The sequence below is a fragment of the Chaetura pelagica genome, unplaced genomic scaffold (genome assembly GCF_000747805.2).
Source record: "Chaetura pelagica isolate M959 unplaced genomic scaffold, ChaPel_1.0 scaffold264, whole genome shotgun sequence".
Lineage (NCBI taxonomy): Eukaryota > Metazoa > Chordata > Aves > Apodiformes > Apodidae > Chaetura > Chaetura pelagica.
Genome location: NW_009953064.1, coordinates 594295 through 613352, shown reverse-complemented (window position 1 = coordinate 613352; position 19058 = coordinate 594295). Strand labels below are relative to the sequence as shown.

Sequence of the window (19058 nt, the reverse complement as noted above, 5' to 3'; positions counted from 1 at the left end):
GCCGCGCAGCAGCCGCCCCGCCATGGCCCGGGCGGGGAGGAGCCGGTGCCCGCCCCGCCGCGCTCCTCCCTCCCCCCCCGCGGGGCCCGGGCGATGGAGCGGCCCGGGAAGGCAGCCGAGCGGGAATTTCCCCGCGGAGGAGGTGCCGGGATCGCTGCAGAGCATCCCTTACCGGTTCAGCTCTCCTGACCCTGCCTCCTCCAGAGCACCGAGAACAAGCCGGGTCTCTCTCACTGTTTTGGCTAGTTAGTGATCTGTTTTTTCTTTCTGCAATCTTTGTCTCATCAACATCTAGGACTGTCCTTGCTGGTTACAGAGAGAACTGTGGCCAAAAGAAAAAAAGGGGGGAGGGGGGAACCCCTAAATCATGAAATTCTTTTGTCTTTGAGGCCTATCTGTACATGCAACCTCCAAACAACACACCAAAGGCAGTCCATGGGGGTGAAGATGTTCACAGAATCACAGCCAACCTTGGTTGGAAAAGACCTTCAAGATCATCCAGTCCCAACAAATAATGTTCATCTCATGTTTATTCATTCACTTTTCAGGAGTGAAACTACATACAAAAAAGTAAAAAGAGCTAATTGAAAGGTACTCTGAGTTATGAACCAATTTAAAGAACACATTAAAATGCCTCACAGCTTTAAAAGAACAAACACTTATTAGTGACAAGCTCTTCCAGAGGGATCATGCCCAGACAGAGCAGCTCAAAGCTGCCCTGCTTACCCCTTGGTGCTGAGCACTCAAGTCCTTCCACAAGAGAGAAGTCGTATCTACCCATCTACAAGAGAGGAGCACTTACAATTAATTCCTGTTGGTTCCTGAGTGACAATCCTTGTCTGGTGATAAGAAGCTATTGTTCCACAGGGTTGAGACCTGAGAGGAAGGGCAGTGGTGGCCCAGGCCCCAAAGCAGGGCACTCCAGAGCTGCTGCAGCTTCCTGGTGAGGCTCTGCACACTCACAGTCAGGAGCATCCAAGGATGGCTCAGTCTCCACAGCTGGGAGCCTGTCTCCATGTGTGTGCTCACCAGAGCTGTTTCTGAATCTGTTGCTTCCTAGGGAGAAAGACAAGCAGTGAGGTGTGAGCCATAGGGACCTGTCTTCAAACTGAGCACGTTTGGCACCAGCAGGTGACCTTCTGGTGGGAAGTATCTTGCTACCTGCAGCTCCGCCTTCTCTTAGAAATCATTCGTGTGTTTGGCACACCCTGGGGGTAGGAAAAAAACCTTCAGAACAACCTCTCACTCACCTGACTCAGGAGAGATGAATACCTCTTCCCAGGTATAGTCCCCCAGGTTCACAGGCTGCTTCAGCCAACCATCCTCTACTAACACGGGGAGGGTGGTGCGCTGCTCTGGGACGGGATGCAAAAGCCCAGCCATGAGATCCATGAGACCTGGGGAGAGACAGAGCTCAGAGGAATGCCTCAGGCTGTATTTTAGGCATGCTGGGAATGCAAGATATGGTTTCTATTCAAAGAATGCAGATTTTCATTAAAAATCCTCCTCATTCATCCCTTGTGTTCTACCAGAGTCTTTAGGAATGATCTAGGATTTCCAGGTTGTGCAAACAGAGAACTGAGCTCAGAGTTATGACACTGAGGACAGAAGATGAAGCGAATGCCACAGAGGCAACCCTGACTCAGTCTTGCCCTGCAGTCACCCAGTGTTTGATCTAGGGTTAAAGGTGTCCTCGGGGTTGAAGGAAAGCTTCCAGAATTTACCCTGGAGCCTTAGGAGCACTGTGGTTCTAAGGACCCCAGAGAACTTGTTGATGAGGATTTCTTTAGTCTGGCATTCAATTAGCTTTTTATACCTCCAACGGTAAACAAAGCCATACAATTAATTCAGAAATTATAAATTAACACAGTATCATCCATCTCAGAAGTGACATAGCATGGATTGGCAGTAGTTCAAGTAAGATAAAACTTGCATTAGAGTCACAGGAGTGACATTACTGATCTTAAAAAGTTCTCTACTAGAGTGAACTTTTCCCATCAGTCACTATTTGTTCTGGTTTTCTCAGGTATAAACCTCAAAGGTTGAAAAGCTGACAGGTTCAGTCATCATAATACATGGGAGGCCTGCAATTTGAAACTAATCAAACATAGGGCAGATAGCTGTGTTCATCATAGGCATGAACTGCAGACCTCACCTGAAAAGGACACCTTGGACAACTCTTGCTTCAGTGAGCAGCTTTTAAAATCATTGTAGAGCACATTTGGAAGCATTTTCCCCCCAGTCTTGCCCTTTATTTCAGGAGGATAAACACTGCTTATACTTTCCCAAGAGATCTGCTTCTTTAGAAAAGCAAACAGAAAAAATTCACCTTTTGACACAGGCCAAGGAGGGTTCAGGACAGCTGCCATTGCTTCCTCCAGCTCACAGAAGGGATTCTCTCCAAATACTAGTGTGTAAAGGGTGACACCAAGGGACCACATCTCCAGCTCAGGGCCATGGTACCTAAGCAGAGATAAACTTGCCTAAACTCAGACTGAAAACACAGAATTGCTTGCTAAAGAAAGGAAAAAAAAAAAGGCAGCTATAGCTCTTATTTCCAGTTTTCAATATAGGAAGTTTGTGAGAATTCTATTAAGTTTCGCATGTGTTTTTGATAAGCCTGTGTTATCATTCTCAATGAAAAGCAAACAAACAAGGAATGGCTAGCCAGTTTCAGTTGTATTTATAATAGGCACCTAGACTTCTACAAGCAGAAGTTGGTGCCAAGAGAACTTAAGCCTCCTCCTTCTCCACCATAAACCGCAACTATCAAGTGAATATTTAAATGGAATATTAGACACTTCAGTGGAATCCCATTTGTCCCCTCTCATCCCTTTCAAAACAAAAGTTATTTGGAAATAGGAGAAAAAGGGACAGTTTCTTCACACAGTATCAGGCTCAATTCTCAGAGCAGCACTGCTTTGGCTTCCACCTAATTCCCAGCAGGAACTTCCTCTCCCCCTTGCATAGCTTCTTCCCCCTACCCCATCAAGAGGAGCTGCCTGAAGGAACCACAAAAAACATTTGTGAAATGAGAGCAAAGCAAGGCTTTGCAAAACATCTGACCAGAATAAGAAAGTCTGTTAACAGTTTTGTATGTATTCAAGCCTTTACACATCATTTCTGTCATTGCAGTGCCCTAAATCTCACTGCAGTGCTCAGATGCTCTAGCAGGGCACCGATGGCAAAGCAGCTTGTCTTCTCTATGGTTTTCCAACCATGACTATTCTGTGAATCTGTGATCCTAATCCAGCCCTACACCCCCCTGGTTTTGGTGTGATGGACACAAGAATTACTTGTCAGAGGGTGACATACGGTTTGCCAGACAGCACTTCTGGAGAGCAGTACTCAATTGTCCCACAAAAGGTATAAAACAATTTGCCAGGTTCCAGGTAGGCAGCTGAACCAAAGTCCACTAATTTAATGGTAAAATCTTCAGCAATGACAATGTTTTCATCCTTGATATCTCTGTGGAGAATATTTCTACAGTGGAGATACCCAACAGCTGAGACAAGCTGGAAGAGGAAGAAAGAGCTCAGTGTTACTACAGAAATGTCCTTCTGGATAGTCTACTTGGCACCACAGAGTTCCAACAGCCCCATTTGGGCTGGTTTTCACACTCTATTAACAAGATATAGATCCTAATTTTGGTAACTGGAAATGAACCCTGCCAGCATTGCTGCAGTGGGTGTTAAAATGCTCTTGGGAGAGAGACTTAAAAAAGCCTTTTCCTTGTTTAGCTCTCACAAATCTGCAGGAAGATGGAATGCTCTGGTCACATTGTGCTTGGGTTTTTTTTGGTTACAAGCATCAGAACTTACTGTTACAATTCTGCTGGTGACTCTATTTTTATCCCAGCTTCATTTGGAGGGTCCTTTGATTTCTCCAGAAGGATATTACTGTGTGCCTCTGATACTGCAGGATGACAAAGCACTCAAAAGAGTGATGTTTTATATAAATAATCTAGTCACTCCTAAATTCCATTCTTCTTTCTGCAGGATTCATGGTGTGGTGCCATCATTAAGAATAGCATCAGAATTATATCACCTTGGAGACAATCGTGATCCTTACCACAATGCATTTGAGAGAGAAAAGCAGATGGCTCAGGGAGAAAAGTTGCTATTTATAATACAAAGCTCCTGCATGGAAATAATGTACAGGTCTGAAGTAACAAAGCACAAGGCTGGTTTAGGAAAAGGGCTTTATCTATCAGAAATCTAAAGGGCCCATAGGAGAAAAAAGTTGTTCCTAAATTTCTGGCTAGTTGTGGCATGACCAAGGGGGTGAATTCCTTGAGGACTGCTGTTGTGGTTAACTCACTGAATAAATTCAGCACTTAGGCAGCTTCTGACTCACAGCAAACTACCTTGAGTCATTCTGCATTATGCCACATTAAATGGTAAGATAATGTTCTGATTTTAAATTCCTTAAGAAGAGGGGAGCCCTTTACCCCCAAAACCAATCCAAACCAAACATTGATCCAAGTGAAAGCATGGCTTTTAGTGAGGCTTGGGGCAACTTCCACACACTTCCCTCTTCCCACAAAGGAAATGAGTGCTACATGAATGGACACCCTGGTCAGAGGGGGGGTGTGCTGCTAGTCACAGCCCAGAGGCAATGGCTCTGTAGGAAATCCTCATATGAAGTAAAGTCCTCTAGAAGTTTCCTTATACATTTCAAAGCAAACCTTAAAAAGGTTTCTGCAGGTAGCTCTGCAGTTAGCTAGAAAGCAGCCCTTCAGAACAATGAGGGGAAGTTCTACAGGTGGTGAGCAAGATGCTGGTTCAGCTGATTAACCAGTGAAATAGGGTCCTGGTTCTTACATGAATCAAATCTTACTTCATGTAGCAACTGCACATTCCCAGCTCTCACCTGTCTGAATATATAGCTTGCTAATGGCTCATCCAAGTTGGGCTGATTATCAATGAATGTGAACAGATCCAGACCAGATCCATGCTTCTCCATCACTAGTTGGAAAAAGTGTTCATTTTCAAAGACATTCAGCACCTATAAATAACAGGCTTTTAAACACACATGCTTCATCCTCAAATGGCCTTTTTTAAAAAAATAAATAAATATATGAAAACACCCCCCTCCCCAAAAAAACAAACCCCCACACATACACAAAAACCAAAAAAACACTGCTCTCCTCTTGGAGATTGAATCAATGTATATTCTAATCTTTGAAGTCTCATTTCACTGAGCACAAGTGTTTCTTGAAAAGAGAGAATAATTAAAGCTGAGAGCAGAATTAAAACCAAGAGGATTTATCTTTTTGGGAAAAAAATATCTCCACCCAAACCCAACGATGCCATAAGAAAGAAGAGAAATCAAGATTTACTGAAGTAGCACATGTCTAGAGGTGACACTGCACTTCCAAGATGTACTTCTTATCATCTTGAAATAACATAGGGTTTTTTTGTTAGAGTCACAACTCCAGATAAATGTTTACATTCATTGGGGTAAAAGTGTCCCAAAAAGTGATAGTCTGCTGTAACATACCCTCCAAGACAAAAATGGGTATGTAGATTGCTTTCTATCCTGAAAAAGTAGATTTAATACAGGACACTTTCTCACTCCTGAGGGAGTGAGAGACACCAAGTATTCAAAGGAACCATATGATGCAGTTCTAACTGCATCTCCTCAGAGTCCACTGTACCTTAATGATATTGGGGTGCTGCAGCTTCAAAAGGATGGAGATTTCTTGAGTAACTCTCCCCAGGTCAGGATCATCTACCCAGCAGTCCTCAAGCACCCTCTCCTTCCAGATGAACTTGACAACAACCTGCACAGACAACAACATTCAGCACTGCCTGCAAAAATATGGCTTTAAGTGTCTGATAAGTTAATTGCCAGGTAAAATGTTAGTGAACGATTACTAGAAGGGCAGAAGCAATGCAAGGTGTATTGCTTATAGTACCTTTAAACACATTTGAACTCATTTAGTCCTAGATGCACAGAATACAAGATCTTTCTTTCCTTTTTATTGATGCTCTGAATTCCAAAAGCTTTGCCAGGCCAGCTCTTTTATCATCCCAGTTACAGCAGTGGTGACTTCTAACACAGGGGTGCAGTGGAAGGAAATGAGGCCTTTCTGCATGCAGAGAAACACCAGAGCTTGCCCCTCAACACCCAGAATACTTCTGATCGCATTTTTCAGCCTAAATAATTATTGCAATGAGATCTAAAAGAAATATTTAACCTCCTGGTGATCTTGCTTGTCCCTGGCAGTCCAAACAAAGCCAAAAGATCCTTTGCCAATAAGACTGAGAGTGGTATAATTTTTTGCATATTCTCCCTCACATGCCCTTAATCCTTCAAGTTCTTCAGCTCTTCGGGAATTCTCAAAAAGGGAAGTTGATCTGATGGCCTAAGTACAGGTAAAAAAACAAAAACCAAGAAAAAAATTAAGCAAGCCACAGAATCAGGTTTATAAAACCAAGTAAATACTGAAAAGAAAGTATAAATCTGCAAGCCCAAAGGAGTAATCTTTGGTTTTGTCATCAAGAACTGTATGTTGATGTGACCATCACCATACCACACAACTGAACTCAGTCATCACTCAGCAGCTACAATTACTGCTTAAATCAGAGAAGCATCTGCACCTTAGAGGCTCACAGAAAATTCTCTGTGCAAGTAGGAAAATGAACTCACTGATCTATCACCAAATGATCATTTTACTTCATTAATAAAAAGCTGGTTACTTGCAATGCTGTAATTTTTCCAGGCAAGTATATTCTAGATGGACAGAACTAAAAAGGTACTGCTTTAAGCCCTGTCTATAAATTTATGTCTGTTTGCCTCAGTAACCTAAAAAGGGCTGGTAGATAAAAGATATTAAATTCCCAGTGTTTACCACACTTTCTGGTAAGACAGCGTTTTAGTTCTGTAGATTGGTCTCTTAGCAGACATAAATAGGGAACAAGTTCAAGGCAAATCTACTTCAATTTTAACACCCCAGTAGAGAAACATCACCTGCCTTCCTACCAAGGCCTGTGACACTGCAGGAGAAATTAAACACAAGAGAAGCTTTTCTTGCTCTCAGGATGGGGCTTGGGGTTGTTTATCTCTGCAATGATTATCTTTCTTCACCACAGATGGTATCTACAGTGCATGATATCAGAACATCGTTATGACATTAACAGTATTCCTCAATAAGAGGAAACACGGCAAATCTCAAGGGGGCATTTGTTTGGAACAGTGAAATTTGCAATTATACATAAAATGATCAGAACTGCTTATATTTTGACATGCATGTGCATGTACATGGGAGATGATTTTCTAAAAGGAAAAAAGAGCCCCCTTATTCCTCAGTTCTCAAAGGTCTAATAAAAAATACCTCAAATAGCAAGTTTTGCCAATAGCCAAGCTTTTAAAATATCTACATTATCTCCTAGCTCACTGATTAAAGGTGAGGCAGGGGAGGAAAACTGCGGGACTGATCCACAGTACATTTCAATAAACAGCAGCTCCTCAGAGTCTCTAGTAGTTTGCATCTGTCATCACCAAAAACATGTTACACATGTGGTGCCTAAATATCTGTGCACTTCTGTGTTAAGTTCTTCTTAAAATACAGCTATGTAAACACCTAGGGAATGCATACATGTACTCAAGGAACCCAAAAGATGACCACTCTCTATTTCAAGTGATCAAAGATACTATTTTCCTCTACAGCCTTGGTTGAAGTACTGTCAATTTTACATCCCACTACTAACTAAAAAGCAATTTTGTCACCCTGATGGAAGCCTCTATTGTAGATGCACTTAAACCAGTTGAAGAACAATTTTAAAACAAGTGCTTTCATTGTTCAGACTAGAAAGATAATTACACAAAGCCAAACACAGACTACCAGAACTACTGCCAAATAGCAATTTAAAACATTTCTTTTGACATAAAAAGAAGGAAACAAAGAAACAGCAATATCCACCCACTACCTCATGACATTATTTGAATTCTACAAACTTTCCTATTTCAGCTTAACAGGGAAACAAGGAGAGAAATGCTCAACATTATACAATGGCAGGATTTCTTACTTCTCCAAGACTCTGTGTAGAAAGATCTGCAAAAGACTGGGCAGAGCTTGCCAGATTGGAGAGCAGAAGCTGAGTGCTTGCTGCAGCTTCTTTCTGGCGCTGAAGGTCTTTCATCACCCAGACACAGAAAAGTATGGCAGGGTCCTGCAGTTCTACACGTTTCACTTCAAAGAGTACACCTGTAGAAATGAGGGAGGAAGTTACAATGGTAAAATGCAACTTCAGTGTTGAATGAGACTGCAGACAATTTAGGACAAAATCCTGAGCTCTTAACAAAGTTAACTCCTCCTCCATTATTTATTTGGGGAGCACCTACTCAACAAGGAACCAGAGAGAGTGACAAATGTAGAATTATTGTAGAGATTCTTGGTGGCTACCTCCATATTCATCATCAATTTACATTTAAGTTTTACAATGGAGCTTATAGTTTATGTTCAGAAGAATTACTAAGTTCAAACCTTTTAATTGTATTTTAATGATATGTCTGACCATTCAGTCTGGACTAATTTTCATAGTAACTTTGTATTTTAGTTCTCACCAGAACTGTCTACACCTTCTGCAAAAATGTGGGTGGAAAAGACTATTCCAATGAGAGTTTTGGGAATTGAAGAAATAGGTTCAACTTACTTAACTGTGAACCATCTCTGTGACAGCAATTCCCAGAGTAGCTGCCTTCCAGAATCTCCAAGGTCAAAGGAGCTGCTGGATTCAGCCTTTCTTCTTGTTTCACTGGGGTTGATGTAATTTTTATCTCCAGATTTTCCTGCCCATGCAACACACAGTCCTCTTCAGGACTCCTTTTGCTTTTCAGGGGGTTTCTCTTGATGTTGTCCCTTGGAGACTCTGCAAGAGTTTTAGGCTTCTCAAGAAATGCTTTGGAGGATTCTTCTGAGTTTTCTATCTGCCTTGGGAAGGCCAGTAATCCAGAACCATCTTCTATGGTAACACCATCCACCAGCTGCCCTCCTTGACCAGTTGAAAGGGCATTGTTTTTCTGAGCTGGCATATTGTCTCCAGCCCAGTCCACTGTATTAGAAGAGGGTGTTCCAAGAGCTGCAGTAATACCCAAACAATTGTTTGAGTTCCCCTTGGCACCAATATCCAGATCCAGTACTTCAAGAACAGAGCAAATACAGTTCAGCTCAGTGCCTAACTCTGTAACACTTTCAGAGGGTGTGGCAACTCCTGGTGCAGAAGCTCTGCAACCCATTTTATTTCCAGAGCAAACATCATGGATTGTGATCCTTCCATTTGCAAGGAAGGATGAAGCATCATTTAGCAGGCAGTTTTCACTGACAATGGGCTCAAGGCTGGAATGTTTTGCATCACACACAAGATTTGTTTTTGACAATTGCCCTGTAAGCATCTGGCTGTGAAAGTCCTGTCTGCAGTCCAGTGTTCTCCCAGAACATGGCTCATCCATGGTTGGTGTTCCAGGTGAGTTACAAGTAAAATCAGAAGGTGGCTTAATGGGGCCATAGGATGCAAGGTCTAGATTGCCTTCTAACCTAGAACAAACAGGTGACCAGGCAACATTTACTGAAGGAGCCTGTCCCCAGGCATGAGGGGACTGCTGATGCTCCAGCATTTCATGGGGTAACTTACATATCTGCTGACAATTTAAATCCTTCAGGTCTTGATGAGGAACTTGTAATTGGTTAGGCAAGATATTAGTCTCACTGGCATTTTGAGTCTCAGATGCACCAGACTCTGCACTATCACTGCTTCTTGCTGGAATTTTCATGTTCTGACCTAAATCAAACTGTTCTGAATCGTATGGTGTGGGAAAGAACCGTGCAGAGAGAATCTTCTGAGAATTATTCAATCCTGCAGTTTCCACTGCTCTGCACTGTTCCACTGCTGGGATTCTGTCAAGGCAGGTCCCATGGGAAGGCTCTCCACAGTGGGCTGGCAGCCTCGTGGTACCAATCCTGTCTCCACTGCAAGAATTCAGTTATTAGTGACGTCAGGATGACAAAAGAATGAGAAAACCATCATGCTGTAGGCTGCCCACTCTTTCATCACTATGGTCACTTTTTAAAACCTTCACTAATTGTTTTATATATAAGTTTTAAAGGAAAACATAGAAAGCTGTTGGCATAGGCATCCAAAATCCTAACAAATTCCCTCTTGACCAAAGAAGAGCAGGTACAATTGAATGGCACTCTTCCCCTATGGAATACTTCCTTCTCCAGCTTAATTTCTAAATGTGTATCATGCACCACAAAAAGCCAACACGTGTGGCAGGAGACTTCCAGTCCTGAGAAAAGAAGATCCCTTGGCTGTCCAACAGAGGATGGATGTCCCCATCCACAAAATCAGACTGGTTTGGGTTGGAAGGGACCTTCAAGATCATCCAGATCCAACCCTCTGCATGGGCAGGGACACCTCCCAGCAGCCCAGGTTGCTCCAAGCCCCATCCAACCTGCCCTTCAACACTGCCAGGGATGGAGCAGCCACAGCTTCCCTGGGCAGCCTAGACCAGTGTCTCACCACCCTCATAGTGCAGAATTCCCTCCTAATGTCTTATCCACCAATTTAACCATAGTTCACTGAAACCCACAGTACACAAGGTGTTTTACAAACATTTCTATAAGTAAAAATGCAGTAGAGCATTTAAATTCCAAGTATGGTATGAGAGACATAAACCCAGGAGTACAAGGAAACAATGAGATTATCAGTCTCCCTAAAAAGCAGCAAGGACTGTGCTGTAATAGTCATTTATTAAAAAGGGTAATAAATATTTTCTGAGTGTTAGAATTGTTAATGTAGAAGGCTTAAAATTTGACTTAAGATAAACCATGTGCATCATATAGGTACTTGTGTGGAATTTTCTAACCTTGGAACAGAAAAAGACTGAGAAAAGTACAATAACAATGGCTGGACTCCAGTAACACAGTCTCCTGTTTTAATGTGTGACCTGACAGTTACACATTTACAATTAACTCCAGGGAACCTGAGTACAGTGCAACACCAGCTGGTGGGTGCCCTGGAAGGAGATGGATATCCACTGTTTCTGATCTAGCAAAGATAGAGCCTAGTCACCTCCCTAGCCTGGGGGAAGCATTTGGTCCCCTTTAGAGATGTAAAGTGACAGGAGTTCCAATTGTGGGATGTACAGGTCTAAACAAAAATCTAAGGCAGGCAAAACTCAACCTGTCTTGCAAATAGGACTCAGATTCTAAAGAGAGCAAAGTGCTGAACACCCTTGTTGTACCTTTCCACAAACACCACAGAAGTGAAAAAACTGGTGGCAGCCATCACAGCCCTTCATTTTGCATAGTGAATATACAGTCATGAAATGTCTACCTATTAGAGGGTGTGGATGCCACTTCAGGAGGTGAGGGAGTAGAAAAGAAACTGGTCCCATTCTTTTGTTTAATCTCATCATGTATTAATCTGTCTTCTTTGTGTCTTCTTTCCAATTTCTGCTCTTCATCTTTTGAGAGAAGGCTTGCTAAAGATGCAGCCAAGAAGCTGCTGTCTGCACCAAACAAGAAAAAAAACAAACCAGACCAAATTAACCTTTTATGTTTTGGCTTTGGAAATGACAATGATTAAAAACAATCTTGGGACTCCCTTGGTCTGTCTCATCCCTAAGGAATTAAGCATAAAATACATGACTAAGGCAAAGTGGTCCAAATATTAGGACTCCACACTACTTTGGCCTGTTCTCTCTGTTTTGGGCAGAGCTAGCTGGAAAGACAGATTTGGAGAGATGAGACTTCCTTGCTTCTGTTTATTCCCATTGTGCTGAGGGAAATATGGTTTTAATAAAATCTTTGTAGATGTAGTGAACTGCATCAGGGAAATACATGATGCCTCCTACCTGAAACAGCACAGCAACACAGCATTGAATATTAGGCAGCAACGTGAGCCAATTCAGAAGAATATTAGAGTTTTTCCTTAAAATATTAGTCCCAAGTATCTCCAGCTCTGCTGCAATACTGTCACAAAAGCTGTCTTCTACACATCATAAAATACTCAAGAGATCCTAAGAGGGGAGGGAGGGGAAGTGACATATTCATTAAGTACAAAAGTACTCTCTGTTGATGGTGCAATTTGCAACTTGGATATTCAGTTTCATCTTCTTAGTAACAAAGAGAGAAGCACAACCTTAGGTGAACAATTCTGTTCACCTTAGATTATAATGGAGACCCAATTTAAAAGTTGCATGGAGGAACATTGCTTTTACAAAGCATATTCCCATGTTCCCAGGCAAATCTGGTATCTTTAGTGATTAAATCTTTGTACCAGCAGCCAGAGCCAGTTGTATGGCAGGCAGGAGCATCTTCAAAGAGGCACTCACCCTCTGTCCCCATGGAGTTGTCAAGAGAAGGCAATGGCAAAGAACAGTCACTGCTTCTTTCCATGTTGTTATAGAAACCAGGGATCAGGAATGTGATGTTCTAAAACACAGAAGGAAACATTATAAAGCCAAGGTGACTCTCACAGGTTGGGGGCAAAGGGGAACAACCCTGACTTGCATGGATAGCCAGCCAAAAGCAACCCACAGGACTGAAGGAGAACTTGCTTTGGGCTACCTGAAATCCATACAAGATCCTCAGCACCATAAGAGCTAGCAATTCCAGCATGGGAATTGGCATATCAACCCATAACTCCATCACCAAACACACAGAACACTCAGGTTTTGTGACAGACAGAAATGAGTGTCAAAGACAGCTTAGAACTGCACTGGATACACTGCCAGACACAGGATTATTTGCGGAGGGCTTAAAACTCCTGTCTTACCTTTCCCACCAGGTCCTTCTTTTCATAGCCAAACAGCATCAAAGCAAAGCTATCCTTGATACCACAGATGGTTCCATCTGATTGGACAGTGATAAGACCACTGATGGTACAGAAAACCACAACTGTAGCAGAGTAATGGTAGCCTGTGGAAGAGCCCCCTTGTGTTGTCTGTGGAACATCTTCCTGCACTGCTGCTTGGTCCTCCTCCGGAAGCCCTACTTGCAGCTTCAAACTGAGAGGAAACGTGTTACCCTCTCTGGATCTGCCTACAGCTCGCTGGATCCTGAGATTCTAAATGAAAACAAAGATAAAACAAACAGAAAACCTCAAACTAACCAAATGTTTCACTTTTACTTCAGTATTCAGAGAAAACAACACAGGAGCATTCTCAGGAAAAAGGGGTGGGAAAAGCAAAATGAACCAATCCTGTGAACATCAAAATGACTCAAGGGTGTTTTTTTAAGGATTGGGAATCCAGTGTTGAACACCTGGATGAACAACCTGATGATGAAGACCAGGAACAGCCATGCTGCAGCTTTTCAGCAACTAAGGCATTAATAAGGCCTCTTTCAACTCTGTAGCTCCCTGTTTTCATGGCATTTGCAAGATTTAGGGATTCATTAGACTCTCACTCCTCAGACAGACATGACAGGACCCTGCTACAGAATTCAAAGGGATTTTAAGGAGGTGATAGAGAGAGACTGGTTTCTTAAAAAGCCAACCAGGACAGATGCCACAGTGATAATTCAAAGGGATTTTAAGGAGGTGATAGAGACTGGTTTCTTAAAAAGCCAGGATTGGAGAAATGTGCCTTTCACCAGGACAGATGCCACAGTGAGAGGCTGGAGCTTGGTCTCATTCCTAGTCAGGAAATATTCATACAGTAGCTCCAAAAATAAGCAGCATGCCCATTCTGGGGGACTTTTGCTTCTCTCTGAAGAAGTTTTCTTCTGTTACAGAAGGGGGGAAAAGAGTGTGCATCCATGTTCCAGATGGGAAGGATATGGAAGAACATGGTGCTCATACTGTACCTCTGGGATTTTTTTGCCTAGAGTAGGGATCTGCACAGAAGGAATCAGGTCCTTTATGTGGAGCCCAACTACCTCTTCCAATGCTGGGTAGCCATGGAGATGGGCAAAAAGGAGGTCACATGATGTAATCTCTCCCTTGGGAAGAAAATGTACAGAACTATTTTAGCCAACAGTCCACTCAGTCCTTTAACAACAGCTTCTGCATATGGCAGGAAGTTTCATCCCGCAGTCTTTGTGGATACAGCCACCTCAGTGAGAGCATACATGGCATAATGCAATACTTCTCCAACAGTACTGTGCAGAGAGCCTGCCTTTTGCCATGGAGGAGAAGCAGGGGAGTCCAACACTCCTCACAGAACCTTCCCACAGCAAGCTGATCCCTTCACACTGGCATCCCTGCCATGAATAACCAACCCCCTGCCAAACCCTCGCTGTTGAAATCTCAGATATCCCCAGGGAGCAGTCAGTGACTTGTGGAATGGGTAAAGCTGAGCCACATGGGAGATCCATGCACAGGTCCAACAGTGTTTTGCTCTTCCCTGTGTTGAAGTTTGTTTTTATTTTGGGTTGAAATAAAGCCCAGTGTTGATATGGCCCTGGCTGCCTTTTTGTTACAAGTTTTGTTGAGTTTCCTCTGGTTTCTGGATATGGTTTCAGCTGTAGTGTGATGTTGGAGGAAAAAGGGAAAATCAAAATTGGGAAGCTGTGGAAGCTCCATCCCTGGCAGTGTTGAAGGGCAGGTTGGATGGGGCTCTGAGTAACCTGGTCCGGTGGGAGGTGTGCCTGCCCATGCAGGGGGATTTGAACAAGATGATCTTGAAGGTCCCTTCCAACCCAAACCAGTCTGTGATCCTGTGTGCAGTCCTGAATTAGGACAGTGCTTTATACACACTTCAAGCTCAAAGAGTCACATGCCTACCCTGGCTTTGGGACAGGTTTCATTTGCACATAAACTCTCACAAACTGCACTCTCATTTGACAATTAGGAAAACACTCACATCAGCCCTGAAGGAAACAGAAGCTGAAAGTCTTTCCACTGGTTCCAGCACAACCACACAGCAGTGGTTGTCCTTGCTTCTTATTTCCCTCAACCAGACTGAGACGGGGATCTTCTCTTGCAGATGGCCAACAACATCCACCTTTTCATAGGATACAGAGGTATTAATAATTTACTCCAAGAATTTCAAAAAAGAATAAGACACTGAGCCAAGATACCTCCCCAGCATTGTTAAAAAAACCCATTTTGCATTTTGATTACTTACTAATTTGTGATTAGGAGAAACAGAGTTTTAATACATAGATGAAAAGGTTTGCAAATAATGCACAGATAATACACAAAATAAGTCATTGTTGCTTTTGTGTCTTCCCTCACAGCCTCAGGAAGACTCAAGGCATTTCCTTCAGCATAATCAAAGTGTTGATCTCACACCTTGCACTACAGAGAAGTGCTTTCCAGAGATGCTTTTTCTAGATGTCCCATGGTGCTAATGAATACTCTACATTAGTAACATAGGTCTTATTTTCTGCTGCAAAAATAGCAGCATCCTTTCTTCTGGGAGGAGATTCTTCTCCAATGAGAAAATGGTTCATTATCTTATAACCTGCAGCCTTCCTATCAAGCCTTTTATCATTTTTTGGTGTGATCTTTGCAGAATGGGTTTATGAATTACACAGTGACTCTTATAAAATATTTGGAATTGCTCTAGAATGAGTGCCTTTCTCAGACATTTAATTTTAGTTGATTTCATTGACTCAAACTTCAGTATTTGTTTTCCCTGCATTCAATTGAGGATTCAGGAATCTTAAGCTCTGAGGTGCTGAGACAATTTCAGTGCAAAAATAACACACCAGGAAGAATATGAGCTCATTTTCCAACTATTTTCTAGTGATAGCAGAAACATTTCTCATGCAAGTCTCTTATGAACAACTCCACTATAGGCAAAAAAAATCAATTCCACTCTTATGCACCAACTGGGCTGTTTGGCAGACATTTTACAGTATTTGACTGACTTGTAACTCTATAATATCCACAATGCAATTTAAGATAATTTCAAAAATATTTTAAAAGATCAGACAATTGGGAACTTTTCCCTAATAGTTTTTTTTTTCCATGTTAACCAATTATATTGATTTTTTTTTTTTTTTTAAAATCAATGTCCTTTAACTTCTGATTTGGTCAAGCTGGCAGTTGCAAGCCTCTCTCAAGTGCCTCCCAGACCATCTCTCACCCTTTGCATTCCCACACCTGCAAACTTTCAAACAGACCTAAAAATGGCATAATTGCCAAATGCCCACAAAGTTAAAGATATCAGGACATTATATTGAAAATGTAAAAAAACCCCAAACAAACAACCCTAAAACCTCAAAGAAAATCCTACAAAACCACTGTACAAGGTAGAGAATATTTGCTTAAACATTTCACATACCACAGTTCCTGAAATCACCAATGGATGCTCATCAGTTCCTATGTTCTCCTCACCCACAGCTTTCCATGCCTCTTGACTGGATTTGCATATCAAGTGGGACAGCTTTTGACCAATGAGTTCCTCACTCCTGCACCCAAACAGCTGGCAGGCTTTGTCATTAGCCACTAGGATCTAGAAAAGCAGGGAAAAAAACCACCCAAAACACCAAAAAAAAAAGAAAAAAAGTTGTCAGTTACTAAATCATCATATCCTCGGGTTGTTGCTTTAATCTCTTATAATATCCCTTCCTTTTGGTGGGAATAGAGTGGCTCTTTTAAATTCTTACATGTGTAAGAGAAGTTCACTAAAGCTTCTTATAGGTTTCCTGCTCTCTTTTAGCCACCTACCCACTCCAGCCCTGTGTGTCATATAATTAGTTATGTCCACAGAGGCAAAACAAACAAGTTGTATTTGAAAGCAAACCCTGGGCAGCCCACAAGATTTTACCCACCCCAAAGGCATGCAGTTCTCACACCAGTCACTGGCACACTTAAACCTATGTTAACAACCCAAGTTAGGATTAAATGCCTGGAAGATGGGCAAACGAAACTAAAAATGACACAGCTCTTTGAAGTTTCATATTCATGGCTGCTCTCAGGACACAACCAGAGAAATTCTGCCCATGCATATTTAGTGGGGCAGAGAGAGGGACCTTGTGCCACCACAAACCCATCCGACCCAGGCTTGAGGCACATTCTGCTTTTCCTCTCTTCCCTCGTGCCACTTGACAACTGCATTCTTCTTTAGTCCCTTATCCTGTTTGAAAAAAAGACTCAAGACATCCATCCTTCCACTAGTGTCCCGTGTGCTTTGCTAACTACAATCTGCAATGGAAATAAACAAGTTGTCAGTCTTTAGAAGACTGCTGAGCTTGAGCAGGCTATAAAATGCCTTAATTGACTGCAGATACATGCAAGAGTAACAGGCACAACCCAAGTCTGACAGTTCGGGAGCTACTGCTGCAAATACCTCTGTTGTGTTGGCATCAACAGTGAGGATGGCTTTGTTTTGATTCCGTGCAGGGAGGTGCTGGCTGGATTCCTCCACAGCCAGGGGATGCAAAAAGGAGCAAGAAGAACTTCCAATGGAAGTGGAGAGAGAGGCAGAATCCCACTGAGCCCCACAGTTAGCAGTTTTGCTCATACAAATGTTATGAGCTGTCAGTGATGACAAACAGTAAGAGCTCCATTTCTCCCCTGTAAGAAGATAAAGATGGGCTATTGCTGCAGGAGTATTACAGGAATGCATAAAAAAAAATTGTCAGCTGAAGAAACTGTCAAGTAATCCCCAAATATATGCTTCTAGATTCATAAAGAAATCACAAGAAAATAAAATCACTAAAACTAAAGAAAGCAGAAATAATACCAGTAAACATATCCTTCTGAATCACAGAACAATTAAACTCAGTCTGCAGGCTAGAAAAAAATTTTGCCAATATTCATAAGATTCAGATGAGTCAACTTTTATTTTTCACTTAACAAAGTTTAAAAGGTTTTGAAGTCTCTTCAGTTAAAATTGAAACTGTTATTAAATGTAATTACTGTAAGTGTTCAAGCCCTCATTAAATACCACATCAGCCAGAAGCCACTTAATTAACAGTTCGCAGGATGTGACACTGGAATACCTGTGCCAACCTTTTATGTTGGGCAATGCCAATTTATTCTACTAAAATGTTCAAAAATTCTGCCTGGAAAAGAAACCTTCCCCCAGGAAGTGGCATCAGCAGCCAAAAGCCATCACTGCACTCCCAAAACAGAAAGCAGCTTTGGAGGTTTATCAGACTGGAAGCAGCATCACGAACAAGTCATCACAAGGACATCTCCTGCATTTCTGCACCACATACAGTTATGAAAATGCCCACCATAGTAAAACCTGCAGAAGTACATCTGGATGCACTGTCAACTGCAAAGTTCATACTCTCCTTGCAGAATCCAGTAAAACAACATCTTTCTCCCCATTTGGAAATGTTTCATGTGTTAGGTAATAATACAAGGTAGCAGGGTGGTCAAAGAGCAACCAGTAAAGGCTGCCTGGAGACAAAAGCAGAACACCTCACCAACACCTCCACCCCAATAAACTCACCCAGCCTGCAGTGATTTATGGCTCAGGACCTTATTGCACAGGTGCTTTCTGGCAGCTACTTATTGCTATCACCTGTAAGTCTGAGGAAGGGGAGGAGGAAAACCTGAAACCAGCTGAAACACATCAGCTTCACTGAAGACACAGCAACACAACCTCAAAGTAACAGTGCTCACCAGGCAGAGACGCTCTCAGCCGGCAGAGTCCAGAGAGCTGCCTTCTCCTGCTGGCCCGGGGGTAGGATCTACTGAGCTTATCAGAGTCATTCCAGTGGGCAAGGACTGAGTTGACTGATGAGGGCAGAAGACCCCCCTGGGAGGGGCTAGAGGCCTGGGCTGCCATGCTCACATTCTGGTTGCCACACCACCTGCAACAGAAGCAGGGGCAGCTCAGTCAGGCCTGGAGCTGGGCGCTGCGGCTCAGCCACGGGCAGTATCGCTGCCTTCCAGCCCCGAGTCACAGCCCGACGGCCGCTCCTGTCTCTCAACATTTTGGGCTGTGTTTTACAAACAACCCTGACTCTATTTCCCCCAGCCCGGTGCTGCAGGACACCTGCGCCCCACAGGCCCCCCCTCCATCCCACCGGTGCTAAGAAGCCACCGAGCGCCCGCCCCGCGCTCCCTCCCCGTTCCTGGCCGGTTTTGTAACCGAAACCTTTGCCGCTTTGGGAAGCGCTTCCCAGTCCGGAGCCAGCACGC

At 42.9% G+C, this 19058-nt stretch overlaps 1 protein-coding gene across 1 annotated transcript in view; it reads right to left on the bottom strand.

Moving 5' to 3' along the window:
- PASK (PAS domain containing serine/threonine kinase) overlaps nt 1–18702 on the bottom strand; it is a 28538-nt gene extending 9836 nt beyond the window's left edge. The window contains exons 1-17 of the mRNA XM_009996756.1: nt 18537–18702; nt 17251–17477; nt 16243–16413; nt 14815–14955; nt 13817–13951; nt 12786–13076; nt 12343–12442; nt 11343–11517; nt 8661–9541; nt 8034–8212; nt 6203–6370; nt 5660–5785; nt 4873–5007; nt 3316–3515; nt 2330–2463; nt 1251–1397; nt 964–1056 (exon numbers count right to left, since the gene is read on the bottom strand). Of these exons, the coding sequence (XP_009995058.1) occupies nt 964–1056; nt 1251–1397; nt 2330–2463; nt 3316–3515; nt 4873–5007; nt 5660–5785; nt 6203–6370; nt 8034–8212; nt 8661–9541; nt 11343–11517; nt 12343–12442; nt 12786–13076; nt 13817–13951; nt 14815–14955; nt 16243–16413; nt 17251–17477; nt 18537–18702 (3469 nt within the window). The remainder of the gene's footprint in view (nt 1–963; nt 1057–1250; nt 1398–2329; nt 2464–3315; nt 3516–4872; nt 5008–5659; nt 5786–6202; nt 6371–8033; nt 8213–8660; nt 9542–11342; nt 11518–12342; nt 12443–12785; nt 13077–13816; nt 13952–14814; nt 14956–16242; nt 16414–17250; nt 17478–18536) is intronic.
- Nucleotides 18703–19058: the final 356 nt, after the last annotated feature.